General features: G+C 43.0%; 1 protein-coding gene across 1 annotated transcript in view; it reads left to right on the forward strand.

Moving 5' to 3' along the window:
* LOC141259484 (CD109 antigen-like) overlaps positions 1-22,541 on the forward strand; it is a 329,051-nt gene that overhangs the window by 292,984 nt on the left and 13,526 nt on the right. The window contains exons 28-32 of the mRNA XM_073675569.1: positions 1,213-1,365; positions 1,538-1,603; positions 2,001-2,143; positions 3,211-3,367; positions 3,504-3,606. Of these exons, the coding sequence (XP_073531670.1) occupies positions 1,213-1,365; positions 1,538-1,603; positions 2,001-2,143; positions 3,211-3,367; positions 3,504-3,606 (622 nt within the window). The remainder of the gene's footprint in view (positions 1-1,212; positions 1,366-1,537; positions 1,604-2,000; positions 2,144-3,210; positions 3,368-3,503; positions 3,607-22,541) is intronic.

Consider the following 22,541-nt stretch of genomic DNA (forward strand, 5'->3'; position numbering starts at 1 on the left):
GTATCATGTTTTAAGGTACTATTGCAATCACATTCTTTACAATTTTTATTTTCAATTTAACAAATGTGTGTTACTCACTTGTCCCAGCTCAAGTGCCATTCCCTTGTTGCCTTCCACTATGGCTGGTTTGTTCTATGCTAGTCCATGCTGTGTTACTGTGGCATCACAGAAAAAAACCTCTGACATCATCATCCAAGGCCTTTTAGGCTAGCTCAGGCAGCCATGTACTATCTGAGTATTCAGAAAGCATAGCTGTTAGCTACCCAGTGTATTACAGGAGTTTGCCTCAAAACCAACTTTGCTCAGCTGTCTAATCATCTGCCTGCTACCCAAACAATCTGCAATTCCTTTATAGCACAGTCCTATGAATCCTGCTTTTCCACTCTCAACTCTGCTGCGACAGGTGCCTAAGACTTGACCTATCTCAGAATACTCGTACTATTAAAAAAATGTGTTTGTAAGCTAGGTACCTGATTTATTTGTCTCTATTATTCCTATGTTTTGTGACATCACTGCAAGCAAGTAACCAGTTTACCTATTCATCACTGCTGTTCTGCAGATAACAGTTTGCCTGCTGCAACTTCTTGACTGCATTCATCTCTACTGTATACATTTCTGCCATTAACTATCTATCTTCTTCAAGTTCCTGAATGCATACATTTCTGCTGTTAACCATTTCTGTGCTACACGTCTTAAACTGTCAATATATCTATTGTTCCTGAGTTAGGGTGCTCAATGCAGCTTTGGCATGGCTAAATGTCTCAGTAAACCATTCCACACACTTATTTAGATTATGGCCAATCCTTCTATGCCGATCGTGCTGGTTTTCCCTGCACTCTCATTTGCATAATATAATAAAGTTGTTTTTAGGGAAAACAGAGGAACAGATTTAAATACAAAAAGAAGGATTTTTTTTATAGTTGCTACATCTCCTACAAGGCTATGTTAGTTTGAAGTTTAAATTTGGGGTGACAGACTCCTTATAAAGGAATTGTCTCATTTACATATGCCTTATTAGGACATTTTGATATAATAGAATGGCCCACTCCAACAATGAGTTAATCCACTCAGAAAGAGTTTTGGATCCTACCATATTCTATGTGATTAAATATTGCACCTTCCCATTGCGATAACAGCTCATTATCACTGGTTAGAGAAGCTGGACCATTTGAAATTAGTTAATCAATCAAACTGTGTTATTTTCTTTAACAGGACACTATAGTAGCTCTTCAAGCAATGTCATCCTTTGCATCTAAGTACTCAATCAGCAAACCTGCTCTGGACATTTCAGTGGAATGGAGCACAGTGGATTCTCAAAGTTTCCACATCGATTCTTGGAACTCCATGATGCTTATAGGTAGAAAGGTAATGCAAGCATTTTGGCTGTTCATAAGACTTATAAATCAGATTTAAATGCTTTAATTGGTTAATAGCTCTTTTATTGCAAAGTAGATCATATTGTTTGTTTACAATAGTGATATACCTTCCATTGCCAATCCAGACTGACAACAAAAGTTGTTGTTTTTTTTCATTTTAGATCAATATTGGTCCAAGTATTAATATTACAGTACACGCTGGGGGACATGGATTTGCCATATTTCAGGTAAACCTTTCTCATGTATATAATCTTTCCATCATCAATATTATTGTATTTTTTCCTTTTGCATTTGGTATAATACATTCTGCTACAAGGAACTTGTGATTGCTGCACGCTGTGACAGGTCATTTGTGGATAGAGCAGTCTGTAATAGGAAATTTGTGGCTGGCACTGGCTGTACATGAGAGGCATCTGAGGTTAGTGGACTGAGAACCTTAGTGCCATGCACATAAGGGGGAAAAATATGAAGGGAAAAATGGTATAGGAAACTTACCATGCCTGTGTACAATACAATGCCCTGTTTCATGCTTGTCCCTACTTCCTAATTATAAATGATCCCTAATTGTATAACTCTTTGAACATTCCTCTGATCAAGCTATGACATTATCATTTTCCTTTTTAGCTTCACATTATGTATAATTTGAAAAGTGAAAGCTCCGAAAGAACACGCAGATCTGCTGAAAGAAAAGACTATTTTGATTTAGATGTTACAGTACGAGATACTATGGAAAATGTAAATGTGCTCACTTTAAATATATGTACAAGGTATGTAAAGTTTCAAGAAGTTATGACAGTTCATGTTACGGAATGTAAATATTTGTCAATATAGACAATAGTAAAATCTGACAATAGTTTTCTCGGCCACAAGAAATAACAAAGGTAGTCTCACTGCACAAAATGACTGTTCAAACCAAGTATAGGCGCTATGGCCAAAAACTTCAGCAAATTGCAAAATTTCCTATTGTAGTTGTTCGATCAGTGGTTACCAGTCAAGTCAGCAAAAAATCAGAATCCTGACAGTGTGCCTATAGCACACAGTCAGGATTTTGCAATCTGCAGTGATATAAAGTAACTGCAGGAGTTTATGGAAAACCCCTTTGACTTTTTCTTTTATGCACCAGAACTCTCGAAACTATGCTAAAATAAGTAATACCTCTGTAGGCAAATTTTGTATAGATACTGTAGATATTGTTCTTAAAACCACATTTCAGATCTTGTTCATTGTCATCTGAGAATTTAATTTTGTATCACTAAGTGGCAAGAACTGATCAGTGTATCGAGTTCCCTATTTTTTCTCATTCTTCCCTGGTTCACGTTATAACATATGGTTTCTATTATCTCTCATATCAGAGCCAAGTAAACGCAGAAGTTACATTCTGTTTTCACAAAAATGTCTGAGTGAAAAGAGCTTGACTGTTTATTAAAGTTTTCATTTTTAAGCACTTTATATAAATGAGTACTTTTCATTATTTAAATATATTGTATATTAAAATATTTATTTACATTTCTGCTGTATAGCTAAAATTAGTGAGCCACATTATAGTTTTATAATCTTAGTTTTGATTATGTATGCAGTGTCAGACTAAAGTTTCTTGGGTCATCTGAAGGATCATCCTCCATCTATGAGGAGCATCTGCATCTCTACTTTTAATATTATATACAAAATGGCAAAAATAAAATTGTTTTAATAAAATTTCAAATGGGGTTTTAGAGGCACCATTGAGCACTTTTGGTGTGATTTTTATTTATTAATATAAAATATAAAATACATAGATTCATTAATATATGATTATCATGTTTCAGTATGTTTTCCATCATATCCACTGTGTTAGATACTCAGGAGGAGAATCATCTGCCCACACTGGCATGGCTATTATGCAAGTGGATTTACTCAGTGGCTTCAGTTTGGCTCCAGATGGTATTTTACTCAAGTATCCAATTAAAAAGGTGGAACCAGTTGATGACAAAGTCAATATATATCTTGATTCTGTAAGTGAATTGCTAGTATGTCTATTTATGTAACAAGTCATGTGTTTATTAAGTAACTATTTACTAACATTTATTACTAACATTTATTGTTACAAATCTTGGACTTATTTAACTCAGGAACGTTTACCTTTTACAGCTCAACCAAACTAAGTTTTGCTTAGATATTCCATCCGTTCGAAGTTCAAATGTTGGTTACACCAAAGATGCTTTTGTATCAGTTATTGACTACTATGAACCAGGTAAGTGCAATCGTTTTACTTACGTCTTTTAAAATATCATCACCTAAAAGGGTTATCTGGAATTGAGATATTGATGTCCCTAGGAAAACTCATCAATTTCATATCAGTGGGGGGCTGATACCTAGCACCTCCATGATCAGCTGATACCTGGTGTCATGGCTAGAAGTACATAGTATACAGCGCTAGGACACCGCAGCCCAGCATACTGTGTAACCTCATTTCCCAAGGTCTGCAACTCAGTTACTATTGAAGGGAATTTTTACTTCCAGCAGCAAAGCTACCAGATATATACTGATCAATAGGTGTGCTGGGTGTCCTAAAGATAACCTATCCAATTTTACATTAAAGGGGTATTCCTATCTACATGATCCTATCCCAATAGGGTGTAGGTGTAATAACATTAATATTAGCAAGTATCTCCATTTAAAAAATGTAGTGTAATTCTTCTCATTCGTTATATCACTTACCCCATGTGCAGGGCATTGCAGTAGCTTAGGTATCTAGGATTACAAATACTCATATAGTGACAGTATTAGGAACTGTCCTGGTTGGAGTAGTGGTATTGCCACTACTAGGGGCAGCACCGGCAGGTAGCGTAGTCAGAAGAAGCCAGAAATCAGTACACAGGTAAGCAGTATAATATTTATATGAAGCAGTAGGAGAAGGGAAAGCTTGACTAGAGGTTAGGAGCTCAATAATCTCACAAGGAGGAGGTGCCAGGCCAGGTTTTAATAGGGTGTGCAATCAGGAACAGGATTAAGCCAATCAGGAGAAACACAGAGTGGAGCCGCTCAGGAACAACACAGGTACTAGAATCTAGTTAGCCATGAACTGTCCAGCAAGCAGAATAGCTCAGAGGGAAGAGCTGCTTCCTGGTGTACAAGAGCTGCTGGATTTGAATCCTGACAGACAGTTAGTTAGTTAGTTGTTAGTGGTTGTAACCATAGAATATCCCTTTCAGAAAATAATTTTGGTGAGTCCCAAAAATAATTAAAATCCTCAATTTATTACAAAATAATTTAAAAGATCATACCAGTTTGGAATATATCTCAACGCGTTTCTGGCAAAAAGCCCTTATTCACTGAGATACAGATTCCTTATGATACATGGTATAAAAACAAATGGTAACCAACTGTTGATCAATAAACACATATGTTAACAATTAATCACATTAGAGAATAATTAGCATAATCACAAGGCTAAATCACAAGGAAAACCAGAAGGAGAAAAAAAACAAACAAAAAAAAAACACCTGCATTCAAATCCCTAAAATTTAATATAGGTAAAGAGTATCATTCAAATGGTTCATACCGTTGGGGTATTTTGTATCAAGTTTAATGATCCAAAATAATTCTCTTAGAAGGAGTTTTTTCCTTCAATCCCCTCCTCTAATAGGAATATCCACTTCTTTTAGCCCATAGAATGAAAAATTATTTAATTCCCCTTTATGTCTCTCTACAAAATGCTTGCATGCTCCTGAATAGGATGCGTTTTTATTTTTGATGTTGGTAACATGTTCTACCATCCTTTTCTTTAATTTACGTATTGTGCAGCCAATGTGTTTTATTTTACATTCTTTGCAAAATATGCAATACACAACATAATTTGTATTGCAATTAATAAATCTTTTAATATCATTGGCTGCATCAATTTTTTGAGTTTGCAATGTATACTGGCACATCGTACATTTGGAACATGCAGATTTTAAAAAACCTTTACAACTTAGCCAGGTTTTTTTAACACTTTTTTTGTGGCATGTATAGACTTGGGGAAAGAGTAGCACCTATTAATCTCCCTTTTCTCGGCACACATACTAATCCATTTTTCAGGATTTTATTTAAGTCCCGATCTTGGAGTAATACAGGGACATATCTGTTTATTATATTTTTTATTTCCTGAAATTGGCAACTATTTTGGGTACTGAAGATGTTTTTTTTGGTCCATATTATTCAATTTTATTGTTATTGGTTTCTTGTTGTTATTAATACCATCATCTCTGTTGTTTAAATGAGTATTTCTTACAAGAACTTTTTTTAATGCTGAATCAATATGTTTTTTCTTATACCCCCTTTCTATTAATCTAGATGTTGCTTCCTTTGCTTGTTTATTGAATAGTGTGATATCAGAGCTATTCCTATAAATTCTACTTAATTCACAATAGGGGATTGAATTCACAGTATGGACGGGGTGGCAGCTCTAAGTGTAGTGTTCCCACTAATAGGTTTTCTATAGTTGCGATATCTAACCTTTTGTTGTTTTACATCCCCCATGAGATACAAATCCAAAAAGCTGATTTTATCCTGCGGTTCAGTATAAGTAAATTTTAAATTTACATCATTAGCATTGATATAGGATAAAAAAGTATGGGATTTTTTCCACGTCTACTACCCATATTAATAAAACATCGTCCAAATATCTAACATGTAGTTCAATGTCATTTTTAAAAGGATTTTTGTCTGTGAAAATAGTACTTTCTTCCCACCATGATACAAAAAGTACAGCTAAAGATGGGGAGAAACATGAGCCCATTGGGCAACCTTTAATTTGGAAATAATATTCTTCATTGATGATAAAAAATGATGCTCAAGAAGATATTCAATACCACGGATAATAATTTCCTTTGTTTCGTCCGTATAGTCGCTATATTTTTGTAAATGGTGGAACACAGCAGTTAATGCTAGATTATGTGGAATAGATGAAAACAGATTTACCACATCACATGACAGAACTTTAGATTTTTCAGACCATTTTACATTTTCCATATAATCAATTACTGATGACGTGTCTTTTAAGTAACCTGGTGTTCTGGGAATTAATGGCTGTAGATAAAAATCTACCCATCGATTTAAATTTTCATTCAAAGAAGAAATACTCGATATAATGGGGCGTAAAGGTGTAGGAAATTCTGGTTTGTGGGTTTTAGGGAGCCTGTAGCGCCGGCGTCCCTGCCCTCTGCTAGGCAGGGACGCTGTTCCCCTCACCTCCCTGCTCCGTGCCCGGCGTCCTCCTCCCGCTCTGCTGGCAGCGCGTGCTCCTTCCCGGCCACTGTGCTTAGGGCGCGCGCGCGCGCTCTCCCTCCCTCTTAAAGGGGCCGCGCGCGCCGTCCTAAGGAGTCCCCGGCCAATGGCCGGAGGACTTCACCATATATAAGGCACCTCCTCCAAAATGGAGGTGCCCGAGCAATGTTGTTGCACTGTTCACTACTCTGCTTCAGCCCTCAGGTCCCGTTGCCAGTTACCTGCCAGATACCTGCCAGATTCCTGCCAGCTTGCTGTCTTATTCCTGCCTGATATTCTGCTACCTGCCTGCTAGCCTTAGGTCCGACGGTCTGCCTTACAACTCCTGTCAGTCTGTCTAAGGACCAGCTTGCCCGCTCACCTGGGAGCGCACTTCAGCTACCTGCCTGCTTGCCTGAGGTCCGACGGTCTGCCTTCCAACTCCTGTCAGTCTGTCTATGGACCAGCTTGCCTGCTCACCTGGGAGCGCACATCTGCTACCTGTCTGCTAGCCTACCTGGAGGCTCCGCCGTCACGTGCTGTGACCACCTGCCTGTCCAGTGACTCCTGTCCGCTCACCTGGGAGCGCTCATCTGCTGCCTGTCCGCTGGCCTACCTGGAGGCTCTGCCGTCACGTGCTGTGACCACCCGCTTATCCAGAGACTCTCGCCCGCTCACCTGGGAGCGCTCATCTGCCGCCTGTCTGTTGGTCTTCCTGGAGGCTCCGCCGTCACATGCTGTGACCACCCGTTTATCCAGAGACTCTCGCCTGCTCACCTGGGAGCTCAAGTCTACCATCAGCTGCCACAGGTCGTACCAATCCTTTACCCAGAGACTGCCCCGGTCACTTGCCGTGACCATCTGCCCATTCTTCCAGAGACTGTCCCGGTCACTTGCCGTGACCATCTGCCCGTTCACCCAGAGACTGTCCCAGTCACTTGCCGTGATCTCCTGCCCGTTCTTCCAGAGACTGTCCCGGTCACTTGCCGTGACCATCTGCCCGTTCACCCAGAGACTGCCCCAGTCACTTGCCGTGATCTCCTGCCCGTTCTTCCAGAGACTGTCCCGGTCACCTGCTGTGACTGCCTGCCTGGTCGCCACCCGCTCCCTTACAAGGACCGCCCCCTTGTATAGTAGCTCAGAGGTTCCGCCTCCCAGACCCGTTACAGTTTGCTCGGGCCATGGAACCCGGTGGCACCCAAGCTCCCTCGCTCTCGGACCTCTGTCATGAACTGTCCCATCAGAGGTCCCAACAGGAGTCCATCCTGGGTCACCTGCGGAATGTCAATTATCGCCTGGACACTCTGACTGCTCCACCAGCAACCACCGCCAGTGCCATGACTCGCAACCCGGCAGCTCCGCTGCCCACCAATACCATAGTATCCTACCCCGGACCCCGGCTTTCTGCACCTCCTCGCTTCGGAGGCGACTCCGCCCAGGCTCGGGGCTTCATAAATCAGTGCACCCTGCACTTTGAACTATTGTCCCACCAGTTTAACTCCGACCGGGCCAAAATTGCCTTCATCATGTCCCATCTCACCGGGGAGGCCCTGACCTGGCTAAATCCTCTATGGGAGAGAGGAGACCCCCTGGTGTCCGACTTGCCTGCCTTCCTCACGGCTTTCCGGAAAGTCTTCGACGAACCCGGACGGAAGACCTCATCCGCATCATCTCTGCTACGCCTCCGTCAGGGAGGTCTCACCGTGGGCCAATATGCCATACGGTTCCGTACCCTTGCCTCGGAGCTGGCCTGGGATAACGACGCTCTGGTATCCGTCTTCTGGGAGGGTCTGTCCGGCCGTATTAAAGATGAACTTGCCGGTCGGGACATTCCTACCACTCTCGATGGCCTAATAACTCTTGCCACCCGGATTGACCTACGGTTCCAGGAGCGTGCCAAAGAGGTCACCCGTGAGAGGAGGTTTCCACGTCTAGCTCCTACTTTTCAGAAACCCGTCACTCCTTCCGTCTCTCCCCAGGTACAATCTCCTGAGCCTATGCAGGTCGACCAGACCAAGATGGTCAAAACCCGTCAGGACTTACGCCGTGCCGAGGGGAGCTGCTTCTACTGTGGCAGTAAGGAGCACCGGATCCGTGCCTGCCCAGAGAGGTCGGGAAACGCCTGTGTCTAGGTTCGCTCAGAAAGGTCGACCTAGACAAGAATAAATCCTCTCCATCTCTGCTGCTGTCAGTTTCAATCGTCTGCGGGGAGAACCGTTATTTCGAACTAGCCCAACTGGACTCTGGAGCAGCCGGGAATCTTATTTCACAGTCCCTGGTAGAGAAATACCGCATCCCCACCAAACCTCTGGCTGTACCCTTGTCTGTTGCTGCCGTGGATGGGGGTCTCTTACCACGCCCCATCCAACTCATCACCGAATCCATTACTCTGCAGGTGGGAATGCTGCATTCTGAGAGTATCTCCTTTCATGTTCTGCCTGGACTCTCTCACGCCCTCTTGTTAGGTCTACCTTGGCTCCAGAGACATGCACCCGTGCTTGACTGGCAGACCGGAGAAGTCCTTCGCTGGGGACAGGACTGCCATAAGACCTGTCTGGTTCCCGTCCATCCCGTCCGTCCTTCTCCTACCCCAGCTAATCTACCTGGACTTCCGATTCCTTATTGGTCTTATGCTGATGTCTTTAATAAAAAGGAAGCAGAGACACTACCCCCTCATAGACCATACGACTGCCCTATCGACTTGTTACCCGGTACTACTCCTCCCCGTGGGCGTATTTATCCATTAACCGCTGCTGAGACCCGGTCGATGTCCGAATATATTGAGGAGAATCTGGCCAGGGGATTCATCCGGAAATCTACCTCCCCGGCGGGAGCAGGCTTCTTCTTCGTAAAAAAGAAGGACGGCTCTCTCCGTCCCTGTATAGACTATAGAGGCCTTAACCAGATCACGGTGAAGAATAAGTACCCCCTTCCGCTCATTCCGGAGTTATTTGATCGTCTGAGAGGGGCTAGAATCTTCACCAAACTGGACCTCCGTGGGGCGTACAACCTGGTCCGTATCCGTCAGGGGGATGAATGGAAGACGGCATTCAACACCCGGGACGGCCACTATGAATATCTGGTAATGCCCTTTGGCCTCTGTAACGCTCCTGCCGTCTTTCAAGAGTTGGTCAATGACATCTTCCGGGACCTTCTCTACTCCTGCGTAGTGGTGTACCTGGACGACATCTTGGTCTTCTCTCCGGATCTCCAGACTCACCGGAGGGACGTTCGTCAGGTCCTGCTCAGGCTCAGGCAGAATCACCTCTTCGCTAAATACGAGAAGTGCCTCTTTGAGCAGACCTCGCTTCCGTTTTTGGGCTACATAATTTCTCAGACCGGCCTACGAATGGATCCAGAGAAACTGTCTGCCATCGAGAAATGGCCTCGACCGGAGGGGTTGAAGGCCATTCAGCGGTTCCTGGGCTTCACCAACTACTACCGCCTCTTCATACCACACTTCTCTTCCCGGACTGCCCCAATTTCCGCGCTCACCCGTAAGGGTACTAATCCCAAAGAGTGGCCGCCCGAAGCTGAGGAGGCCTTTCTTTCCTTAAAACAGGCCTTCTCTTCCGCCCCGGTGCTGCATCGCCCGGACGGCAACAAGCAGTTCTTCCTGGAAGTTGACGCCTCCTCCTCTGGAGCCGGAGCGGTACTTACTCAAAAATCATCTTCTGGGAGGATGGTAACTTGCGGCTTCTTCTCTAAACTCTTCTCCTCCTCAGAGCGCAATTATTCCATAGGAGACCGAGAGTTATTGGCCATCAAACTGGCATTGGAGGAGTGGCGTTACCTGCTCGAGGGGGCTCTTCACCCGGTAATAATTTACACTGACCACAAGAACTTGGCTTACCTCCAGCATGCCCAGAGACTTAACCTGTGCCAAGCCCGGTGGTCCTTGTTTTTTGCTCGCTTTGATTTTGTTCTTCATTTTCGCCCGGCTGACAAAAACGTCAAGGCGGACGCCTTGTCTCGATCCTTTCTGGTGTCTGATCTCGAGGAAGATCCGAAACACATCATCGATCCCGCCAGAGTAATGCAGGTGGCTCCCGTGAGTCTAAATCGTCTCCCTCCCGGAAAGACGTTCGTATCAGTACCTGATCGGGAGAAGATCCTTCACTGGGGTCACTCGTCTAAACTGGCTGGCCATGCCGGTCAGAAAAAGACCCTCCAGCTTATTACCCGGCACTACTGGTGGCCTACCCTGCACAAGGACGTAATAGACTTTGTTTCTGCCTGTGTGTCCTGCGCCCGCAACAAGGTTCCGAGACATCTGCCAGCCGGTCGCCTCCTTCCGCTCCCAGTACCTGCTGCCCCCTGGCAGCATATAGCAATGGACTTTATAACAGACCTCCCAGTCTCTGCCGGTTGTACGGTCATTTGGGTGGTCGCTGACCGCTTCTCCAAGATGGCTCATTTCGTTCCCCTGCCAGGCCTCCCGTCTGCACCCGAGCTAGCTAAAGACTTTATTCGTCACATCTTCCGTCTTCATGGCCTGCCCCTCCACATCGTGTCGGATCGTGGGGTACAGTTCACCTCACGCTTCTGGAGAGCCACTTGTAAACTGCTAGACGTCACCCTGGACTTCTCTTCCGCTTACCACCCACAGTCCAATGGTCAAGTGGAGCGGATCAATCAGAACCTGACCAGTTACCTCCGGCACTTCGTTAATGCCCATCATTCAGACTGGGTGGATCTCCTACCATGGGCCGAGTTCTCTTATAACAATCACGAGAGTGAATCCTCCTCCAAATCCCCGTTTTTTGTAGTCTTCGGTCAGCATCCTCGGATTCCTTTTCCTGTCTCCACCTCTGTGGACAACCCGGCTGCGGAATCTCTCGTTAGCAAATTTTCCTCCATTTTTCCTCCATTTGGGAGAGTACCCGATCCGCACTCCTTCAGTCGTCCGAACGGATGAAAAGACACACTGACAAAAAACGCCTGGATCCTCCACAATTTCGTCCCGGAGATAAAGTCTGGCTCTCATCTAAATATGTCTGACTCAAGATACCTTCATCGGCCCCCTGGAGGTCATCAGTCAGATCAACCCGGTGGCCTATAAATTGAAACTTCCGGCCAACTTACGGATCCCTAACTCCTTCCATGTATCTCTCCTCAAATCTGTGGTACTTAACTCTTTTTCCAAGTCTACAGGTACGCCTCCTGCTCCGGTTTCTGCTGAGGACGAGTTTGAGGTAGAGAACATTCTTGCCACCAAAAGGGTAAGAGGAAAGACCTTTTTTCTAGTAGATTGGAAGGGGTTTGGTCCTGAGGAGAGAACGTGGGAGCCCCAGGAGAACATCCATGCCCCTCTTATCCTTGCTAAATTTCTGTCTGGCCTAAAAAAGGGGGGGCCTAAAGGGGGGGGGTACTGTAGCGCCAGCGTCCCTGCCCTCTGCTAGGCAGGGACGCTGTTCCCCTCACCTCCCTGCTCCGTGCCCGGCGTCCTCCTCCCGCTCTGTTGGCAGCGCGCGCTCCTTCCCGGCCACTGTGCTTAGGGCGCGCGCGCTCTCCCTCCCTCTTAAAGGGGCCGCGCGTGCCGTCCTAAGGAGTCCCCGGCCAATGGCCGGAGGACTTCACCATATATAAGGCACCTCCTCCAAAATGGAGGTGCCCGAGCAATGTTGTTGCACTGTTCACTACTCTGCTTCAGCCCTCAGGTCCCGTTGCCAGTTACCTGCCAGATACCTGCCAGATTCCTGCCAGCTTGCTGTCTTATTCCTGCCTGATATTCCGCTACCTGCCTGCTAGCCTTAGGTCCGACGGTCTGCCTTACAACTCCTGTCAGTCTGTCTAAGGACCAGCTTGCCCGCTCACCTGGGAGCACACTTCAGCTACCTGCCTGCTTGCCTGAGGTCCGACGGTCTGCCTTCCAACTCCTGTCAGTCTGTCTATGGACCAGCTTTCCCGCTCACCTGGGAGCGCACATCTGCTACCTGTCTGCTAGCCTACCTGGAGGCTCCGCCGTCACGTGCTGTGACCACCTGCCTGTCCAGTGACTCCTGTCCGCTCACCTGGGAGCGCTCATCTGCTGCCTGTCCGCTGGCCTACCTGGAGGCTCTGCCGTCACGTGCTGTGACCACCCGCTTATCCAGAGACTCTCGCCCGCTCACCTGGGAGCGCTCATCTGCCGCCTATCTGTTGGTCTTCCTGGAGGCTCCGCCGTCACATGCTGTGACCACCCGTTTATCCAGAGACTCTCGCCTGCTCACCTGGGAGCTCAAGTCTACCATCAGCCGCCACAGGTCGTACCAATCCTTTACCCAGAGACTGCCCCGGTCACTTGCCGTGACCATCTGCCCGTTCTTCCAGAGACTGTCCCGGTCACTTGCCGTGACCATCTGCCCGTTCACCCAGAGACTGTCCCAGTCACTTGCCGTGATCTCCTGCCCGTTCTTCCAGAGACTGTCCCGGTCACTTGCCGTGACCATCTGTCCGTTCACGCAGAGACTGCCCCAGTCACTTGCCGTGATCTCCTGCCCGTTCTTCCAGAGACTGTCCCGGTCACCTGCTGTGACTGCCTGCCTGGTCGCCACCCGCTCCCTTACAAGGACCGCCCCCTTGTATAGTAGCTCAGAGGTTCCGCCTCCCAGACCCGTTACAGAGCCCATGAAAAATTGGTGTTATCGGATTATCAGGTATAATATTATAACTCATTTTTTCAGTAAACACCCCCATTCTTTCTCCGTCTTCAACCAATTTACTCAAGATTTTTCTGCATGATTCTGTAGGATTAAATTGTATCCTTTCATATGTCTCATTATCATCCAGGATATCATAAACACATTTTTCATAGAGTTTCTTATCCATAAGAACAATGCAGCCTGCTTTGTCGGATTTCTTAATCACCAGGTCATCTCTTTTGGATTAGCTGGTGATTGCTTTTTTCTCATCTATAGTTAGATTATTTTTTTATTTGATTCACTCTGTTTAATTTTTTGAGAAAGTTCTATCAAATCTCTTTCAATTAAATATTGAAAAGTTGAAATGCATTTAACCTTAGAATCTTTTGGATAGAAAGATGGATTCAAAATATGAAAATCCTTTGCATCAACATTTATTAGATCAACTTCACCTGATTCACCTTTTAAATCCTCCAAAGTAAGCCGTACACATTGTTCATCAAACATCAATTGTGCAAAGGTTTCACAATTATCTTCCTCCTTATACAATTCCCAAGGGACATTGAGATCATTATAAAAATGCTTTTTTACTGTCAGACAGTTAGTTAGTTGTTAGTGGTTGTAACCATAGAAAATCCCTTTCATCAGTTGAAAATATTTTATGTTGGATAATATTAAACTCACCTAAATCACCTTTTAGACGGCAATAATATGGCTGCGTTTTAATATCTGTATTACCGAAATGAGACATGACCCCTTCAGTTTTAATAAACTGAAGTCAGATCACTAGAAATTACTTTAATTATCTACATTTGGTTCAGTACATACATCGGGAGTCTGTTTATGGCCTTAGATGAATTTTATAAAACAATTCTTAAATGCATTTAAAGGGATTATCCACATTTGGGAACAATTTTTCTAACTTAAATACATGCTAAAATGATTTGTGTAATTGGGTTTCATAAAATTGTTGCACCGTTTTCCTCCTACAGCCGCTGTATTATGCCATTGGCCCACTATCAGTATTTGGTCAGTATTAGGTCAGTATTTTTTCTCAGGAGTGGAAGCCAAAACCAGGAGTGGGTGATAAATGCAGAATTGCTGCACTTGTCTCTATTATACCTTTTCTCTGATTGTTCCTCACCTGGTTTTGTCTCCCACTCCTGAGAAAAAATACTGACCGAATACTGACCAAATACTGATAGTGGGGCCGTGGCCTTACACTGTGTATTACTGGCTGCAGAATGAGATAAAGGGGTTGGCCACATTATGTTTATTTATCAGTTTTGTAGGGGACATGATTATGTGGCCCTTATCAATCATATTATACTGGTATGACAGGTTCTCCTCCTGCTCTTGTTAGTGCCGCTTTCTTTGCAGACTGCACAGCTCTCTAGTCCATACAATGGCTACTGATGGAGGAGCATGTGAAAGAGAATACTGCTTTTCTATTGGAGGAGACTGATGGACAGGTCCGGTCACATGTTCCTCCATCAGCAGCCATTTTATGGACTGGAGAGCTGTGCAGTCTGTTTGGAAAGCTTCACTAACAAGAGCAGGAGGAGAACCTGTCATACCTGTGTAATACAACCCCTGGCAAAAATTATGGAATCACCGGGCTTGGAGGATATTCATTCAGTTATTTAATGTTGTTGAAAAAAAGCAGAACACAGACATGGCACAAAACTATACAAGTCAATTCAAATGGCAACTTTAGGGCTTTAAGAAACACAAAAAGAAATCAAGATTAAAAATGTGGTACTCAGTAAGAGTAATTTTTTCCAGACGAAGCAGAGGGAAAAAATTATGGAATCATTCAATTCTGAGGAAAAAATTATGGAATCATGAAAAACAAACACACAAAAGAACACTCCAATACATCACTAGTATTTTGTTGCACCACCTCTGGCTTTAATAACAGCTTGCAGTAGTCTGAGGCATGGACTTAATGAGTGACAAACAGTACTACATTTTTAATCTTGATTTCTTTTAGTGTTTCTTAAAGCCCTAAAGTTGCCATTTGAAATGACTTTAGTTTTGTGCCATGTCTGTGATCTGCTTTTTTTCAACAACATTAAACAACTGAATGAACATCCTCCGAGCCCGGTGATTCCATAATTTTTGCCAGGGGTTGTAGTAAGTGCCAAAAAATTATGTCCCCAGCACAACTGATAAAATAAAGATCATGTTTCTGACCCTGTTATGTCATTCTGCAGTCAGCAATAGAGGCTGCAATTGCCCTAAAGATTGAAAGCCCCGTTAAGTCTACTTTAAGTAATGTGGTTGCAAATTATAATTTTTCTTATATCTGGAAAACTTTTTCTATTCTGTTTTATTTTCTGGTTGCATATTTTTTATTACCTTTTGTTCACATGATTATGAAATATACCATCCTGAGCTGCTGCAGTTCAGAGCTGTATTCTACAGCAGCTGGACATACGAATTATGAGTCAAAAAAAGGACTTATTGACTTCTACAGGAGAGTTGGGGGCATGTTTTGTGACAAGTAGAGATGAGCGGTGTTCGACTAGAACTGTTCGCCAATCTCAAATTCAAGCTGTTTTGGGCGGTGTTCGAGTCGTTCAACGAACACGAACGATTTGCAAAAAATTCGGCTGTTCGAGGTTATGTTCGATAACTGTTCGTGCACCAAAAGCGTGTTCTGCATGTCTGGCACTATTTAGAGCACCAATCATGCAGGGGTTGTTTGTCACTCACTGTAATGCCACAGCCATGGTGGTTGTGGCATTACAGTGGTTGCCCAAATCAATGGGAACAGTGCTCACAGTGAAACATGAAAAGCCGGCAATTCAGCAGCGGCATACACTGGTACCCGACAATTTAGAACCAAAAGAATAGTGCATCACACATAGATTAGATAGATAGAAACATGTCAGTCACATATATATGAAGTATAGTGACAGAGTTGCTTACTGTACTTGTCATTTAGTGTAAAGGATTTATTTAAAAAAATATTAGTGTTTTCAAGCACCGTCTCTTTAAAAAAGCCGGCCGGCAATTCAGCATCGGTACCCGACAATTTATAACAGAAAGAATAGAGCATCACACATAGATTAGATAGATAGAAACATGTCAGTCACATATATAAGAAGTACAGTGATAGCGTTGATTACTGTACTTGTCATTTAGTGTTAAAATAAAGGATTTATTAAAAAAAAAATTGGCGTGGGGTTCCCCGTAATTTTAGTCTCTAGCGGAGGTTAAGCAGACGGCTGGGGCAGATGTTTGAAGCCTGGGAAGGGGGTAATACATGCGCTTCTCAGTGTCTGCCGCATGGCAAGCTGGATGGCAGAGGTCTGCTGCGGTTCAGCCTGTCATGTGAATGTAGCAGAGCTGAAGCTGTCGTGGGAACCATGGAAAGGTAAGGATTATGTTGCTTTATTATTTTACTTTTATTGCAGGAGATCGTTGGCTTCAGCTGGAATGGGCGTGATGGTAAGTATGGTTTAATTTAGAACAATAAAAAATGGTGTCTTTATTTCAATTAAAGGACTTTATTCTGGGTGTTTGTGTTTTTTTGTAACTTTGACTATGGGGTTAGTAATGGGGGTGTCTTATAGACGCCTCTCCATTACTAACCTGGGCTTGATGTCAGCTGGCATTATAAGCTGACATCAACCCCAACCCTATTACCCCACTGCCACCACTACAGGGCAGTGGGAAGAGCGAGGCTAAGTGCCAGAATTGGCGCATCCTATGTATGCGCCATTTCTGGGGTGGCTGACGGCTGGTGTTTCTAGCCTGGGAGGGGGCCAATATTCATGGCACCCTTCCTGGGCTATTAATATCAGCCCCCAGCTGTCTGCCTAGCCTTTGCTAGCTATTAAAATAGGGGGGACCCTACGTCATTTTTTTTGGGGTCCCCCATTTTAATAGCTAGTAAAGGCTAGGTATTCAGCTGGGGTTTGATATTAGTAGCCTGGGAAGCTCCGTGGGTATTACCCCCTTCCCAGGCTTCAAACATCTGCCCCAGCCGTCTGCTTAACCTCCGCTATAGACTAAAATTACGGGGAACCCCACGCCAATTTTTTTTTTAATAAATTCTTTATTTTAACACTAAATGACAAGTACAGTAATCAACACTATCACTGTACTTCTTATATATGTGACTGACATGTTTCTATCTATCTAATCTATGTGTGATGCTCTATTCCTTCTTGTCTAAATTGTCGGGTACCGGTGTATGCCGCTGCTGAATTGCCGGCCGGCTTTTTTAAAGAGAGTGTCTTCTGAGCAGTTTGTCAGCTTTTGGACACCTTTGAAGGTGTTTTCTATGTGTTTCTATGTGTTTTTGTTTGCCTGCCATTGGTTTTAACGGTGTTTGATGGTATTCTAAGGTGTTCGCCGAGCAGTTCCTCGAACATCCCGGTGTTCGACGAACCGAACCGAACCCGAACACTACGGGGGTGGCTCAACACTAGTGACAAGTGCAGAAATCACTTTACAGGGAGGGGAATATGAGCTGTCCCGGTTATCTATTATGGATAATGTCATCCTGTGTTATCTGCCATTAACTTTATTATTGTGGTGTTACCTTTGAGGTGTCAAATATGAAGTGAGCGTCTGGTCAGATCACTTTTCTGTAATGCATTTTCAGATCAGCATGAACAGTGGGAAATGAGCCTATTTTAGGACATTGCTTCCAAGTAATAACGTAATGAATAATAAACTGGGTAACCAATCCGTATGCCAGATTGAAAGTGTGATTTGCTGGACTTCAGGCAAAAGTCATCAGCCTATTTCTTACTGAAGTAATGGGTCATGTAATAGAGGCATAAAGGCAAGCAATAGGAAATGAGTGATGTCATCATTGTATGCAAGCAAAACTGAACCAGTCAATAGTCAGTGCAGCACGTTTTCTCAGCACTCCCTCCAGAACACTTTGTACTAACTTTAACTATGCTGACTTCAACATGATCTGATTGAACAATACTTTCCACCATATTTTTTTTTTCTTTGTTATGTAATTCTGGGATAATAGGTCAGATTTGTTTTTATTAATTCATACCAACCACAGCCCCCCAGACACTGTTCAGAGAGGTGTACTATTTTCCTTGATTGTAAATCTCCTGTTTAAGAAGATCTCACAAGTCCTCAATAAGATTTTGGTCAGGTGAGGAAGGGGCCAGGTCATTATTCATTCATCCTTAAGGTCTTTACTGTTTAGCCAAGCAGTGGAATCTTCGATCGATGAGATTGAGCATTGTCCTGCATAAAAAAAACATGGATTTCTTGAAAGATGCAGACTTTTTCCTGCACCACTTCTTAAACAAAGGGTCATCTAAAAATGTGAGTAGGTTTGGGAGATGATTTTGAGTCCTTCAACCAGAAAAGGCCCAACTAGTTTATCTTTAACCCCTTCACCACTTTGGGTTTTCCGGTATTTGTGTTTTCGCTTTTTGTTCCCCTTCTTCCCAGAGCCATAACTTTTTTATTTTTGGGTCAATATGGCCTTGTAAGGGCTTGTTTTTTTCCGGAGGAGATGTGCTTTTGAACAACACCATTGATTTTACCATATATTGTACTGGAAAGCGGTAAAAAAAATCCTAAAAAAGTGCAATTCCACAATTGTGTTTTTTTTTTTTTTACCATGTTCACTAAATGCTAAAACTGACCTGCCATTATGACCTTGTCATTACAAGTTCGTAGATACCAAACATGTATAGGTTATTTTTTATTTATGCGGTGAAAAAAAAATCCAAAGTTTGTAAAAAAAAAATAAATAAATGACGCCATTTTCCAAGACCCATAGCGTCTCCATTTTTCGGGGTCTGGGGCTGAGTGAGGGCTTTTTTTTTGCGCGCCAAGCTGACATTTTTATTGATAGATGCAATGGGCGTTTTGATTTTTTTTTTCCGTTTACCGATTGGATTAATTCTTTTCATATATTGATAGATCAGGCGTTTCTGAATGGGGAAATTCCAAATATGTGCATTTTTTTCTATTGCTTTATTTTGAATGGGGTGAAAGGGGGGTGGGTGATTTGAACTTTTATATTTTTAAAAAAAGTTTCTATTTTTAAAATCTTTTTTTTTTTACTTTTTACATGCTTCAATGGTCTCCATGAGAGACTAGAAGCTGCGATCATCTGATCACCTGTGTTACACATAGCAGGACTGCAGCCCTGCTATATGTAACAAAAATGCTCATCTGCTATGAGCGCCACCTGGTGGCGCTCACAGCAGTTTGGCAATGACAACTACAGGGGTCTCCTGCAGACCCTGGGTTGTCATGCCAACCCATTGGCGCCTGAGATCATGTGACAGGGGCACCGATGTGCGGAGCTAATGACGCGCTTTCGGCGCAATCATGTTAAATGACGTTGTCAGTAATTAACAGCGACATTTAACATGTTAACAGCCGCTGGTGTCAGCTGATGAAATCGGCTGTCATGTGCCTGAAAAGGTGCGGGCTGATCACCGGAGCCCTCACCAAAAAGTTGGAGGCGTCCTATGACGTATATATACGTAAAGGGGTTAAAACACCAGCCCATACCAGTGCTTGCTGCCATTTGAGTTGAAGTGGAGGTCTGTGCCCATTACCAATTTTATTTCATCAGTCCATGAAACTTTGGAAAAATCTGTCTTCAGATATTCCTTGGTCCAGTTTTGACGTTTCAATTTATGTGTGTTGTTCAGTGGTGGCTCGGTTTCAGTCTTCCTTACCTTGGCCATGTCACTGAGCACTGAACACCTTGTACCTCTGGGCTTCCCAGGAAGGTTGCCGTTCTGGAATATGACAGCACTGGAGGATAATGGATTCTAGGTCGCTTCACGTTTGATTCTTCTCAAATCTTTGGCATTTATTGTTCATCTTTTTCTCAGAATGTTTTCTTGCAAACCTGTTCACAACAAAACGGTTGATGATCCTGTGCTCCCCGGTATTTTAGGAATTTCAAGAGTGCTGCATCCTTCTGTCAGACTTTAAACATTTTTTTTTCAGTCAGTTAAATCTTTTTTTGGCTTATTTTGCCTAGGAAAAACAAGCTGCCAAATAATAATGCACAGTTTTTGATGTTGATATTTTTTAGGCTACACCCACTGTTGGGTGTTGATATCCTTAGGCTACACCCTTCCACATTACACAAATACACATCATATGATATGCTTCATCCAATATGCATTCAAGTTAGTTTATACAGCTTGGAGTTGTAAAATTTGCGTTAAAATGTTGACATGGTCAAAATACTCACTTACCTAATAATTATAATAATTATTCACACAGTGTACAATATATATATATATATATATATATATATATATATATATATATATATATGTATATATATACAGTTATATGAAAAAGTTTGGGCACCCCTATTAATCTTAAGCTTATCGTTTTATAAAAATTGGTGTTTTTGCAACAGCTATTTCAGTTTGATATATGTAATAACTGTTGGACACAGTAATGTTTCTGCCTTGAAATGAGGTTTATTGTACTAACAGAAAATGTGCAATCTGCAGCCAAACAAAATTTGACAGGTGCATAAGTATGGGCACCTCACCAGAAAAGTGACATTAATATTTAGTAGATCCTTCCTTTGCAAAAATAACAGCCTCTAGTCACTTCCTGTAGCTTTTAATGAGTTCCTGGATCCTGGCTGAAGGTATTTTTGACCTTTCCTCTTTACAAAACAATTCCAGTTCAGTTAAGTTTGATGGTCGCCGAGCATGGACAGCCCTCTTCAAATGATTCCATAGATGTTCAATGATATTCAGGTCTGGGGACTGGGATGGCCATTCAAGAACATTGTAATTGCTCCTCTGCATGAATGCCTGAGTAGATTTGGAGCGGTGTTTTGGATCATTGTCCTGCTGAAAGATCCATCCCCTGCGTAACTTCAAATTTATCACTGATTCTTGAACATTATTGTCAAGAATCTGCTGATACTGAGTGGAATCCATGCGTCCCTCAACTTTAACAAGATTCCCGGTGCCGGCATTGGCCACACAGTCCCAAAGCATGATGGAACCTCCACCAAATTTTACTGTGGGTAGCAATTGTTTTTCTTGGAATGCTGTGTTTTTTTGCCGCCATGCATAACGCCTTTTTGTATGACCAAACAACTCAATCTTGGTTTCATCAGTCCACAGGACCTTCTTCCAAAAAGAAATTGGCTTCTCCAAATGTGCTTTTGCATACCTCAGCCGACTCTGTTTGTGGCGTGCTTGCAGAAACGGCTTCTTTTGCATCACTCTCCCATATAGCTTCTCCTTGTGCAAAGTGCGTAGTATAGTTGACCGATGCACAGTGACACCATTTGCAGCAAGTTGATGCTGCAGCTCTCTGGAGGTGGTCTGAGGATTGTCCTTGACTGATCTCACCATTCTTCTTCTCTGCCTTTCTGATGTTTTTTCTTGGCCTGCCACTTCTAGCCTTAACAAGAACTGTCCCTGTGTTCTTCCATTTCCTTACTATGTTCCTCACAGTGGAAACTGACAGGTTAAATCTCTGAGACAGCTTTTTGTATCCTTCCCCTGAACAACTATGTTGAATAATCTTTGTTTTCAGATCATTTGACAGTTGTTTTGAGTAGCCCATGATGCCACTCTTCAGAGAAGATTCAAACAGGAGAACAACTTGCAAGTGGCCATTTTAAGTAGCTTTTCTCATGATTGCATACACCTGGCTCTGAAGTTCAAAGCTCAATGAGGTTACAAAACCAAAAAAAATGCTTTAGTAAGTCAGTAAAAAGTAGTTAGGAGTATTTAAAACAAGAAAATGATAAGGGTGCCCATACTTATGCACCTGTCAAATTTTGTTTGAATGCAGATTGCACATTTTCTGTTAGTACAATAAACATCATTTCAAGGCAGAAACATTACTGTGTCCAACAGTTATTACATATATCAAACTGAAATCGCTGTTGCAAAAACAACCATTTTTATAAAACAATAAGCTTAAGATTAATAGGGGTGCCCAAACTTTTTCATATAACTGTATATATATATATATATATAAAATTTGTGCTGATATGAACTCCGTAAATTAGTGGAGTTAGACTTCATACTGCCGGGGGTATGTTGTGCATATAACTTATGTAACTAAATATAGTAATATAGACTATATGAAATCTTATGCCACGGTGCTATTATTACACTACTGCAAGAGCTGTTGTCACTGGAATTTCCACTTTAAGAGATGACTCTTGGGCCTAATAAAACCTATGATTCTTTATGCTATAGTATCGCTACTTGATAAAGTATATGGAAATAGCAAAAACATAGCGTCATATATAAACATACCATAGAAGCAGCCTGTGCAGCTACCCAGGAGTTCTATAAGTAAAAAGTCC

Source organism: Phyllobates terribilis, unplaced genomic scaffold (genome assembly GCF_046119375.1).
Source record: "Phyllobates terribilis strain yellow unplaced genomic scaffold, ASM4611937v1 Scaffold_3__8_contigs__length_932513732, whole genome shotgun sequence".
In the NCBI taxonomy this organism is placed as follows: domain Eukaryota; kingdom Metazoa; phylum Chordata; class Amphibia; order Anura; family Dendrobatidae; genus Phyllobates; species Phyllobates terribilis.